Source organism: Dipodomys spectabilis, unplaced genomic scaffold, assembly GCF_019054845.1.
Source record: "Dipodomys spectabilis isolate Male_0828 unplaced genomic scaffold, ASM1905484v1 ptg000038l, whole genome shotgun sequence".
Classification (NCBI taxonomy): domain Eukaryota; kingdom Metazoa; phylum Chordata; class Mammalia; order Rodentia; family Heteromyidae; genus Dipodomys; species Dipodomys spectabilis.
Genome location: NW_024870715.1, coordinates 1,467,186 through 1,480,621, shown reverse-complemented (window position 1 = coordinate 1,480,621; position 13,436 = coordinate 1,467,186). Strand labels below are relative to the sequence as shown.

Below are 13,436 nucleotides of genomic sequence, written 5' to 3'. Positions count from 1 at the left end.
GACTTTTCTGCCTGGGCTGGCTTTGAGCCATGGTCCTTAGATCTCAGCCTCTTGAGTAGCTAGGATTACAGACATGAGCCACCAGCACCCAGCACGAACCATATTTTTGTTGTCATGCTTATATGTCTTGAATTTTAATGGGCCTTGTGTTGACTATAATGTCTAATAACAATAATCATGAAAGTTTTTTTTTTATGTCTTCTCCTATGTAGCAGGAACTCCAGAAGATAAGATGAGGCTGTTTCTCATCTATTACATCAGCACGCAGCAAGTACCTTCTGAGGTATGTCCATAGTGTTAGTGACAAAAGAGATTGCTTATTTTATACATACTAGTCAGAACTTCAAAAATAGACTAAAAAAATCACTATGACTACATACCTACTTCATTCCTTTCTTGAGAAGAAAAACAATTTGCTAAGGCTGATTCTATTTACTACTGAGTTTTATAGCAATATTTATTGTCACTAGGGGAAACTATCCACTAAGGAAATGTCTGACCCCTTGTAAGTTGTTGGAACATGAATTAAATTCAAGTGGCCAAAATTCCTATTACTGGAACATAAGTGTTCTAAACTAAGATAATCAGGTTTGCTAGGCTTTTTTAAATGTTGATCTACATTTTAAGATTATTTTAAAATGAACATTCCATATGGAAAAGATTTCATAATGGCTCTGCTGTAAAGAACAGTGGTGATTTCGGTATCTGACCTGCTGGGCTAGAAAGAATTACTCTTTCTTACATGAATTCAATGGAGTTTCCTAAAATGAGCGACAAGTATAGAAACCTCCGAGGTGAAATTATTGTGGTTTAATATCTGATAAATTATTAGACTCTGTTGGTCAACCGTCTTTGACATGCTAGAAGAGTAAACTAAACCCAGTATTTGCTTTAGGTTACTCTTCTTTTCTAAAGGAATACATCTCAACTCTTTCCTTGTAATTCAATAAGAAAGTATGGTTTTTCTTTCTAGAAATACTCTCTAATCAGTCTTGAGTTTCCCTGTATCAAAGAGGATTCTAATAACCTACTTAAAATATTAAAATGTTTTCTAAAAAATAACATGATTTTAAAACTAAATATTTCTTTAGTTATATTATTTTCACTTACTTTTGGTAAGGATTATTTCTAAACTTCAATGGCATTAAGATGTTTGAAGCTAATTATGACTGCTATTAGATTAATAATTCCTAAAAAAGAAAATATAAAAATCTCTATGAGCTTAAATTTCTTTTCCTGGATGGGGGTGGTATTGCCATGTGTGTTGTATATAATTATAATCCCGGCTACATGGTCTGAGGCTATCCCCAAGCAAAAACATCAGACCTTATTAAGGAAATAACCAAAAGGAAAAAGGTCAAGGAGTATGGTTTAAGCACAAGACCCTGAGTTCAAATCCCAATACCACCAAAAAAAATAAGGTTATTTTTACAGTGGAGTTATTGTGATGATAGGTTCTTTGACTTAGAGAAACACAGTTAAACTTTCCAGGAGAGAAAAGGAAAAGAGAAGAAGTTTTAAAAGTGTAAAACAATTCAGCTAATGAATCTGAGCACTTAAAGTAAAAATGAGATAGAAGCCTGAATCTATATGTCCTCTGAGTTTGTCATGTAATCAAGCTGAACAAAAAGCAGACTGTTTAGTATTAGAGAAAAAAAATGGTTAAGAGTGAAGGTTGATGAAATATTTCGCTTTCTATGTGATTTCTTAAAAGTAATTTTTCTTATATATGATTTTTGTCTCAGATCCTTAGCTTGTCAATAAAATTCAACCCTACTTGAGTGCCTAGAACTTTAACTCATGCTTTTAGTAAAACTGATTAACCTCATGATTACAAATAAATATGTCTTTTGAAAGAATTTTTTTTTGCAATATAGTTCTTTTCTTATTTCAGGCTGATTTGGAACAATATAAAAAAGCTTTAACAGATGCAGGATGCAACCTTAATCCTTTGCAGTATATCAAACAGTGGAAGTAAGTTTTAATTTCTTCTTTAATTCCTATCATTTAAAATAAAGACACAATTGAAGTTTTGTTCCCAAGAACATGGGAACTAATAAAATTGAACACTTACCTGGTAGATTTAGATACCTAGGTTTACAGATTATATGATTTCCGGTATGCACAATTTACAGTTACATATGAAACAGTGATGGCTTTTTTTTCTATATAGGCTTTATGTTTATTTTTTCATTGATAAAATGAAAAAGTCAAACTGAAATCTTTTGAATCAGATGTTCAAAAGCATTAAAAAGAAATGTTAATTTCACCAATACCGGTAAAAAAAAAATTAACAGTTTGGCATAACACAGAAATTTAGAAAACATTGTGCAAGGGAAATGGGAAATTTAGTTTTGTTAGTTTGTTCATAACTACTGTTTCAAATACAGTCACAATTTTTCTGGATTGTACAAGAAAATTTAAATCTCATTGACTTAGTATTTCAGCTCTCTTAAGAATTTATCCTTGGGGCTGGGAAGGTGGTTCAGTGGTAGAGCGCTTGCCTTGCATGCCTGAGGCCCTGGGTTAGATTTCAGCACCACATAAGCAAAAAGAAAAAAGCCGGAAGTGGCGCTGTGGCTCAAGTGATAGAGTGCTAGCCTTGAGCTGAAGAGCTGAGGGACAGCGCCCAGGCCCAGAGTTCAGGCCCCACGACCGGACCCCAAAAAAAAAAAAAGAATTTAAAGAATTTATCCTTGGGGGAGAGAAGGGATAGTGGGAGAGCAACAAAGGAGGAAGTAACAATTCTGGACAAGAAATGTACTCATTAATTTACTCATGAAACTATATCCCCTGTGTACAGCATCTTTACAATAAAATAAAATTAATAAAAAATATCTTTAATTGGATTTATAAAACTCAGAAATAATTATAGTGATGAAATTTTATCCAAACTTATGTATAAACGTCAACCCCTAGTAAAATCTCACTGGTATTTTTTATAGAAATAGAAAATTTAGTCCTAAAATTCATATGGAAGACCTTGACTAGCCAAAGTAATCTTGAAGGAAAAAAAAAAATCAATGCTGTGAAAACAACTTGAAAGTCCATCATATGTCATTTTAGCTATGTGTACTTACACACATCTATAATCCTAGCACTTGGTATACTAAGGCAAGATCATAAATTCAAGGTCAGATTGGGCTATATAGCAAAATTCTGCTTTAGAAAAATATATTGTGGCATATGTATTATCAGAAATTATGTATATTGGAGCTGGGAAGGTGGCTCAGTGGTAGAGCGCTTGCCTTGCATGCATGAGGCCCTGGGTTCGATTCCTCAGCACCACATAAGCAAAAAGAAAAAAAGCTGGAAGTGATGCTGTGGCTCAAGTGGTAGAGCGCTAGCCTTGAGCTGAAGAGCTGAGGGACAGTGCCCAGGCCCAGAGTTCAGGCCCCACGACTGGACCCAAAAAAAAAAAGACTTAAAAATTATATCATATAAGACTTAATTACATTGATACATTCTTCTGGTAGGACAAAAATAATTATTTACAACAATTGTTGATTAGTTTGATAAACACTGTTGACCCTTCAGCATCCATGGGTTCCGCATCCATAGATTGAAAATATTAAGGAAAAAAATTGCTCACTATATAGATTTTTTTCTTTTTATTCCCTAAGTAGTACAGTTAACAGCTTATTTACAAAGCTTTGAATTTATTATAACTAATTCAGAGATAATTTAAAGTAAATGAGAGGATATGCTAGGTTATATACAAATCTACATTTTATATCTGTAGATTTTGAGATCTGTAAATTGAGTATTAGAAGCAGTCTCCCATGAATTCCCAGCAACAATTACAAATTCTAATAATAAAATAGGCATTCAATTTATATCTCTGAATTTGTTTGTGCTGCACTAACAGTAAATCAAATGATGCTAAGACAACATTATGTTAAGCCATATTAAACTTCCCTAGATGTTGTGTTAAAAAACATTAAAGCCACTCAGCAGCAGAAAAAAAAAGAAGATAAAAAAACTAAATGATAGGATCTTAACTTATTTGGAAACAATCCCTAAATTTGATTAAGTAACCATGCTATCTAGGTAGATAACATTTGAACCAAAAGTCAGCTGTCATTTTCTATAGTCTGATCCCTTCTTGTGCATCCATCTGTATATATGAGCACACACATGTACACATTTAATTTCATAACTGAAATGACACACTTGAATGTTAATAGTGGTAGATCACCACATAGCAGATCTTTTTTTTTTTTGAGTCTCTTTATTTTCCAAATTCTGTACAACAAACATTAATTTTGAAATATTTTTCACCTCAGATTTTAAGACATTTCAATTGACTATGCTTTTAAATATTATGCATACTCCAAACACTCTCTAGTGAGTGCTTATTATTATCTATATTTAGTATACCAAACTAACTTTTATTTAAAAAGAAAACTTGAAGGCAGGGACCAATGGTTCATACCTGTAATCCCAAAGACTGGGAAGATTGCAGGTCAAGGTCAGCTAGGGCATAAACACAAACCCCTTCATAACCAGGTGTTGTAAGTCTGTCATTTTAGCTGTGTGAGAGATTGAGATTGGGAGGATTGTGGTTCTACACTAATTCAGGCAAAGGAAGTTCTCAAGCCTCTTTCAAAAAGCTGATTTAAGCCCGGTGGCTCATGCCTACAATCCTAGCTATTCAGGAGGCTTGAGATCTGAGGGTCATAGTTCGAAGCCAGCCTAGGCAGCAAAGTTTGTGAGACTCTTATCAAATTAATCACAGAAAAAGCTGGAAGTGGCACTGTGGCTTAAGTGGTAGAGAGAGAGCTAGCCTTGAACAAAAGGTGCCCAGGGACTGCGTCCAGGCCCAGAGTTCAAGCCCCAGGATTGGGGCGGGAGGAAGGTGGTACATAACCTGTCCTCCCATCTATAGGAAGCTAAAATAGGAAAGATTGTGGTCCAGGTAGGCAAAAGTGAATCTCAACATGTCAGTGCAGAAAAGGGCTGCACAGTTGTGGCTCAGCAGAACACCTGCTAGTGAGCACAAGTCCCTCAGTTCAAACCCCAGTACCACCAAAAATAATAAAAATTAAAAGGGAAGCCACCCATTTTGGTGCATGCTGAGGCAGGAGGCTTAGAAATTTGACCAGTCTGGAATACATAATGAGTTCTAGGCCATTTTAAGCTATACAATAAGACCTAGTCAAAAAGAAAAAGGACAGAAATATTGAAAATCCTCCCATTTATTTTTATTTTTTATTTATTTTTGTCAGTTGTGGAGGCTGAACTCTGGGCCTGGGTGCCATCCCTCAGCTCTTCAGCTCAAGGCTAGTGCTCTACCACTTGAGCCATAGCGCCACTTCGGTTTTTTTCTCCTTATGTGGTACTGAGGAATCGAACCCCAGGCCTCATGCATGTGAGGCAAGCACTCTACCACTAAACCAACTTCCCAGCCCCCCCTCCAATTTTTATAATATATAAATTACACATTTGTCTTAATGGCAGTGTTCTTTGTTTTATATTATGATTTATGTAGAAATCCTTAGTATCTGGATATAACATCTGCAAAAGGAAATCCTGAGAACTGTTTTACATTGCTACAAGATACATAACATATTACTTATAACTTTATTTCCAGTTAGAAGAGCCTTACTAGTTTATTGAAGAAATTTTAGAAAACCCCAAGTTAGAAGCAAAAATTACCTTGTGCCAGGAATAGTGGCACATACCTATAATCTTAGTATTCAGGAGACTGAGACACGAGGATTACTTATCTGAGGCCAGCCTGGGCTCCATTGGGAGATCTTGTCACCAAAGAAAATTTTTTTTTTACTTCTATTCTCACTATCCAGAGGCTATCGATAGATGTTACTATATATCTTTCCATTTTCATAGTTCATTTTTTTTAATCTGGAAAACCAATATTATAAAGTTTTCTAATTTGCAAAGTACCTATCATAATCTATCTATAGTCTCCAATGTTAACATTCGCTGTTTGTGTAAGTCAGCCACACAAATGTCTTATTTAAAACTTACCCCTCTTTGTTGTATAGAGTTGTAGTGAAAAAGTTTTTGTTAAGGCAGAAATACCAAGTGAGTTGATTTGCTGCCTCCTCTGATCAAAATTGAAATTTTTGTGTTGTCTTTGGGAATTGTCTTCCTATTGTTGATAGATTTTCTCAAGATTGACTGAACAATTTTAACATTTGAACCACCACATAGTAGTGACTCCTTTTATTCCAACTCTCAACATTTTCTTTAGGTCCTCACCCTCGTTTTTGTTTTTCTTTTTTTGCGTGTGTGTGTGTGTTTCATTTAGAAAACAACTAAGAATCATTATGAAGTAATGGTGATCGATATAAAATGTTATAAAAATGTACAAAATTATGCTGACTTTAATGTTTAAATCATAGCTGTTACATATGTATATATCCAAAGATTAGAAGAATATATGACATCTTAACAGTTTGCTACCTCAAAGTATTACAATCTGGGAGCACTCCTGTTTTCTAGATTCTGTAAAAAAATGTGAAAAGATTGTTCATAGAGAAGAAATACTTTTTAAGATATGTCTAGGAGCTTTTTGCCCAAACTTTAAAAATCTTACAGACCAGCTAGAGAGAGTATAGACATTTACAAAGAATTGAAAATTACTACATAATTAAAAGCCCAGATGGTCCCACTACAGATGAATAGATCCGAAAATTGTGGTACCTATATACAATGGAATTTTATACAGCCATTCCAAAGGATAAAATAGTGGCATTTGAAGGGAAATGGATGGAACAAGTCATGTTGAGCAAGATAAGCCAAGATCAGAAAGACAAACGGCACATGGTCTCCCCGATATGCAGATGTTAGATTCAAAACACAACAAGATATGACAAAGTAAGCAGGACTCAAGATGCCATACACAATGAAACCAAAAGAAGTCAGTCTTGGAAGAATAACACCAAATTGTAATACCCAAGCACCTCTTCATATGTGCATAAAATAGTATACAGATTGAAAAGAACCCCAAAGGCAAGGAATAAAGGACATCTTGTAAATTTTTCTTACCGGTTTTAGGTGACTATATTCTTTACCTCATATATGGTGTATGCATGTGCACATCTGAGGGAAGGTGGAGCAGAGCATAGAATCAGTGGAAAGTTGGTGAAAAAAATATAGCAGAGGAGCCCACCAGCTGCACTGGACATTGATGAAAGTGAACTAAGCAACGCAAGGCTGGTGATGGGGATGAGAAAGGGGGAACAGCTGACACTAAGCTAAAGGAAAGAAAAATAAATTTAAAAGCAGGTGGTTTAGAATATAGATGAATGGGAAAATCATTGGGTAAGAGAATTATAAGTAAGGATTAAGAATTCACTTTTGAGCTGGGCGCCGGTGGCTCACGCCTGTCATCCTAGCTACTCAGGTGGCTGAGATCTGAGGATGATGGTACAAAGCCACTCCAGGCAGGAAAGTCCATGAAACTTTTATTTCCAATAAACCACCAGAAAACCGGAAGTGGCACTGTGGCTCAGGTGGTAGAGCGCTAGCCTTGAGCTGAAGAGCTGAGGGACTGTGCCCAGGCCCAGAGTTCAAGTCCCATAACCAACAACAACAACAACAAAAAAAAAAATTGGAACTAAGTCTTAAAAAGAAAGGTGCAATTTCTGTTGAAGAAGGATGGCATAAGCAAAGTTATATGTCTAGGAACAAGGGAGTATGGAATCTGGAGAATTACAAAGTAAACCTAATTATTATTATTAAGTGAGCAAGTGTTTCAGTTCTTGTTAGTAATTGGATAATAGAAAAATTGTGTGAAGTTTGTGTTGTATTTGTATGTGTTTTTGCTGTGTTAAGGATGGAACTCAGGGGGCCTGTTGGTCCTAGACTAACATTCTTACCACTGAGTTACATTCCCAGCTCTGCATTGTGTTTTTTAAAGAATCTCAGTGTTTCAGTACTAATTATAATATAGTTGTATTCATTGAAATCTAGTTCTCTTAGAAAATGTCTGCATAATAGAAGTTAGTACTAACTGGTAACTTTATCAACTGTTAAGTATATGTCTCATTTCTTAGGGCTTTTGCAAAGATGGCCTCAGCTCCCACCAGCTATGGCAGCACCACAACTAAACCAATGGGGTGAGTACTACTACTACTACTAATTGAATTTTTGTACTCCAAACGTTAGTATTTCATGCCTTAAAATACAATGCCTGACACTTGCCAGAATGTTTTCATTATGATATATAACAAATATCAACATGCTTTTGGCTTCCTTGTGTGGTTTAAACTCTTTGTTTGTTTGTTTCTGTCAGTCATGGAGCTTGAACTCAGGGGATGGGCACTGTCCCTGAGCTTTTTCACTCCAGGCTAGTGTTCTACCACTGTGAGCCATAGTTGCACTTCCAGTTTTCTAGTAGTTAATTGGGATAAGAGTCTCATGGACATTCCTGCCCAGGGTGGCTCAGGGTCCTCAGGTCTTAGACTCCTGAGTAGCTAAGGATACAGGTGTGAGCCACCATTGTCCAGCTAAATTCTCTTTTAAAAATATAAACTAATACCTTTAACATGGGGTTAACCATTGGTTTCATGTGCTGCTTCTTCCTTAGGACATTGTATTTTTCATTTTCAAAAATTTTTGGAGATTACCAGTATTTTAACATCAATGTTGATAACCTTACCTTGTGTGGACTTGAGGCTGAATACTCAGGCCTAGTTATTAGACAGGTGTAGGTCCCAAATGAAATCAAAGAAATTTTCAGGACTAAAAATGGCTTCTTACTACAGAGACAATGAACACGATAATAATTCTGACTCATTTTTCTTATCATATAAAATCCACTAACTGTTATGTTACATATTGTGTGATAGATTTTATATATACTAGGGGGGATGGTATACAATAAAGGGTTGGATCTAACTGGTACCATATAAAGAACACAGTACAGTTGATATGCAGACATACATAGTTTCATTATGTGTGTTTTTAAAGTACAATATCTTGATTGCTTTCTTTATTATTTCACCATTAAAGCAATTGGAAATGCAAGGAATTTTTAATTTTACTTAAAATCTATACCTAAGGCTAAGGAATTAAAATGTTTAAGGGCCTGGCATGATAATTCCAGCTACTCAGAAGGTGGAGATGGGAGGATCAGGGTTTAATGCCAACTCCGATTTAAGTTAGTGAGATGCTATCTCCAAAATAAGCTGGGTAGCAGATTGCTAGCGGTTCATGCCCATAATCTTACCTACCCAGGAGGCTGAGATCTAAGGATTGTGGTTTGAAGCCAGCTCAGGCAGAAATAATTTATGGGACTCTTAAGTCCAATTAACTACCACCCAAAAAAATCCAGAATGGAGCTGGGCTCAAGTAGTAGAACTCTAACCTTGAGCAAAAAACGTTCAATAGGAATGTTCATAGGCACTCTGTTCAAGTCCCAGGACTGGCACCAAAAAAAAAAAAAAAAAAAAAGGCCGAGTATGGTAGCACAACCAATAGTCCTAGCTACAAGGGAAGTGGAGGTAAGAGGATCTTCATCCAAGCCTCAGGCAAAAAACAAGACCTTGTTAGAAAACAAACAAGAAGGTTTAGAGTGTTGTGGTTTAACTGGTAGAACACTTCCCATGCAAACAGTGGGCCCTGAGTTCAAACCCTAGTATCACTAAAAACTATCAATATGAAAGTAAATGCATGTTTATTTTGAGGGTCTGAGTTATTATATTTTAAATAACTACTAGGGTTTTACAACTAGTTTATTATAGACTAAAATGGCAGTAATGATATTCATGGAGGCAGAAATTAGCAAGGCCCTTTCTCGTTAGTGAAAATCAGGTGCCAGATGCAGTGAGCATCACATGTGGTATGTAATCATGCAGATATTTTCTATGTAATCACCTGGAGAAGTAATTTGTACTTAGTGTGGTCCTCCTTTCTTACCCTACCCTAGTCTCTTATCACGAGTCATGAATACAGGATCACAATTTGTGATGGAAGGAGTGAAGAACCTGGTACTGAAGCAGCAAGTAAGTACACTTGTTAGAAAATACACTATAGCTTTTAAACAAACACTGACAGGTTCAACTTCTAGACTGATTTGAGTAATAAATATTAGGAATAAAATAGTATCAAGATGTTCTTTATTGGAATATGTGAGAAGATGAGAATATTTTTACATGTGTAGTTCAGAGCTTGTTTATTCATTGGAACATCAGTGGTGTTTTGAGTTTTTTTGGTTGGTTGTTTTTTTTTACTTTAGGTTTGTGAAAGCACTAACTGAAAAAAGCTTAACTTGTCTAGAATAATGAACTGCCATATAATTAATATCATTTTACATATACCAAGTAAGATAATAAATAGTAAGCTAATAAACTTAATATATAGTCTTAGGTCTTGAGTAAATTGGAAAAGTATTTTATGTAGTTTATTTGGGATTAATTTTTTAAAAGCTTGATTTTCTCCTTCCTCTACTTTTTTTCCCCTCTTCTCCTTTCTCATCTTCTTCATCTCCTTCATCTTCCTCTTTCTCTGTTCTTCCACTTCCTATATCTCCTCTTTTTCCTCCTCTTATTATTTCCTTCTTTGACAGTTTTGCTGTGTACCCAGACTGACCTCACATGGCTTTGTAACCCATTAGCTTTGAACTCAATCCTCTAGCCTTAGCCACCAAAAGACTGAGATTGGAGGTGTACACCACCATGCCCAGCTCATTTTCTTAAGTTTTAAAAATCTTTACTTTTACATATAGAATTTTTTTTTGTTTTGTTTTGGGGTTTTTTTGTTTTTTGTTTTTTTGTTTGTCAGTCATGGGGCCTGAACTCTGGGCCTGGGCGCTGTCCCTCAGCTCTTCAGCTCAAGGCTAGCGCTGTACCACTTGAACTACAACACCACTTCCAGTTTTTTCTGCTAGCGCTGTACCACTTGAACTACAACACCACTTCCAGTTTTTTCTGCTTATGTGGTGCTGAGGAATTGAACCCTGGGCCTCACGCATGGAAGACAAGCACTCTACCACTGAGCTACCTTCCCAGCCCCCATATAGAATCATCTCTGTTGTCTCTGGGGGTTTTTTAAAATTCTAAAGTATAAATATATTGCTTTATTCATTGTTAGTTGATTTGTTTTCTTTTCAGAATGGATTTGCTGCCAGAGGTACATGAGTGTAATCCCAGCTACTTAGAAGGCAAAGATAACAGCAAGAACCTATCTCAAAAACAAAAGGGCTTGATATGTAATCCAAATGGTACAGTGCTTGCCTAGTATGTGGAAGACCATTGGTTCATTCTTTAGCCTAGCACCACCAAAAAAAAAAAAGTTTTTTATTATGAAAATTTTCAAATGCAGTAGACTCATGGTGTCCATGGATACATGGTTCAAAGCGAAAAAAATCCATGAATGTTCAGGATGCATAGAGCTCGGAGATGTACTGCAAGTGGTTGAGTCATTTTTCCCATAACACCAGTGTCCACTACAGACTTTACACTTTACACTTTTCTTGGCTCTTGGGAGGATTGCCCTAATGTTTACCTTGCTTTACTATAGGTTCACAAAATTAAGGATAGGGAAACTTAGTAGGTCACTAAGATTTAAACAGCACTGGCAATAACACTGTGTTAACAGCTTTATCAATTGTAATACACACATGGACCTTTAAAAATTTTTGTTTTTGGAAATTTCTTTTGACTATGCTTGGTCAAAACTATAGTGTGGGAATAAGTCAAGTTCACTGTACACATTGGTTTATGATACTCTACACATTGGTCTATTAAAGTACCCTTCAATGCTTAGCATCTTTCCCCTCCAACCTCCCTACTCATGTTTTTTTTATTTTGTCTTTACTACTATAGTAGTTCACACAGATACTCCACTTGTAACAATGAGAGGGATAAGAGTCAGGTATCCAGGTATGAATATTGAGTCTGTATTTAATAATATTAAAATATTTCTCTAAACTTCTTCACACTTTTTTGATCATACATTTTTTATGGAATTTTATATAAACATCATTTCTATTTAAGTACAAGGAATGTTTTCTCTATCCTTGGCTTTTCTGTAGGTTTCTAGTTTCAAAGTAGGATTTTTTATTCAGTTTCTTTCTTTGAATAAGTAATAACACTTTTCATGGCGTGTCAGTAAAGAACAATGAAAAATCCTCATTTGCTTTCATTAAACGATACATTATTTTCCAAAACTTCCTTTCAGATAATTCCAGACTGAATTATTTCTTCTAAGTACTTGGGGGTACATTTTATTTTCATTATCTCTTTTTCCCAATAAGGAGCTACTGTTGAATACTTAGATGACTTGTTTTTTGTTTTTTGTTGTTGTTGTTTTAACTGATATACATTAGTTTTCTGATTCTCTAATGGTACTTTTAAGAGGCATCCAAACTGGTCTGTTAATTTTATTATACTACAACAATTTTTTATTTGTATGTTACTAAAATATAAAAACAAATCCATTATAACCTTAAATATGTTTGTTTTCTTAACATTAAAAACAGTGTACTGCTTTGACATATGAAGTTTCTCACTGGTTAAAAGCAAAATTTGGGGTCTAGATGCAATGATTCATGCCTGTAATCCCAGCTACTCAGAAGACAGATCAGGAGCTTCTTTGTGAGCCTAAGCAAAAAGTTAATGATTGAAATAATCTGTTACTAGCTTACCTGTAAAATATTTTTGCCATCAAAGGAGAACCATTAGTGTTTTAAAACAATATAAAGGTTCAGAATTTGAGGAGATATATGTCGTCATACAGTGGTTCGGTTTAATTATAACACGAAAATAAACATTTTAAAATAGTAAATCCACTATGATCTCTTTTGTTGTTTAAAAATAGAGAATATAGAAGGTTGTACACCCAAGCTTTACTTCAGGGTTTTGTTGGGTTTTTTTTTTGGTTTTTTGGTTTTGGTCAGTCATGGGGCCTGAACTCTGGGCCTGGGTGCTGTCCCTCAGCTCTTCAGCTCAAGGCTAACGCTCTACCACTTGAACCACAGTGCCATTTCCAACTTTTTCTGCTTATGTGGTGCCAAGGAATCGAACCCAGAGCCTCATGCATGCAAGGCAAGCACTCTTCCACTGAGCCACCTTCCCAGCCCTATACTCAAGCTGTAAATATTGGGTTTTCTGTGCAAGTATTTATCTACGTTTAGTTTCTACCCACATTATAAATTCCTACCACTGAATTATGGAATAAAATTGTGTGGATATGTCTAGTCATTCTTAATAATCATTATCAGATTTTTCTGCAATAAAGAGTCCTTATTCTATAACTAGTTATTTAAAGGTTGAATTTCCTATTATTTAAAGGTTGAATTTCCTAATACTCCAAAACTTAGAGGCATTACAGTGGGGACACCTAGAATAGTTTGAGAACTAAGAGGGGACACCTCCTATATCTGTAAAAAATTTCTTTTACTTATTATTAGATTGTAGTCTGTAAGTAAGTTAGACAAAAAGAAAAACAACCATTTCCTGTTCTCT

At 35.4% G+C, this 13,436-nt stretch overlaps 1 protein-coding gene across 4 annotated transcripts in view; it reads left to right on the top strand.

The window, feature by feature from the left end:
• The window catches only part of Scfd1 (sec1 family domain containing 1), a 97,852-nt gene that overhangs the window by 64,025 nt on the left and 20,391 nt on the right, over positions 1-13,436 (top strand). For all 4 annotated transcript variants that reach the window (XR_006147123.1, XM_042677392.1, XM_042677391.1 and 1 more), the window contains 4 exons: positions 213-283; positions 1,895-1,974; positions 8,025-8,087; positions 9,899-9,974. Coding sequence is in view for 3 of the 4 variants with exons in the window: in XM_042677392.1 (XP_042533326.1) it covers positions 213-283; positions 1,895-1,974; positions 8,025-8,087; positions 9,899-9,974 (290 nt within the window). In the remaining variant the exon portion in view is untranslated. The remainder of the gene's footprint in view (positions 1-212; positions 284-1,894; positions 1,975-8,024; positions 8,088-9,898; positions 9,975-13,436) is intronic.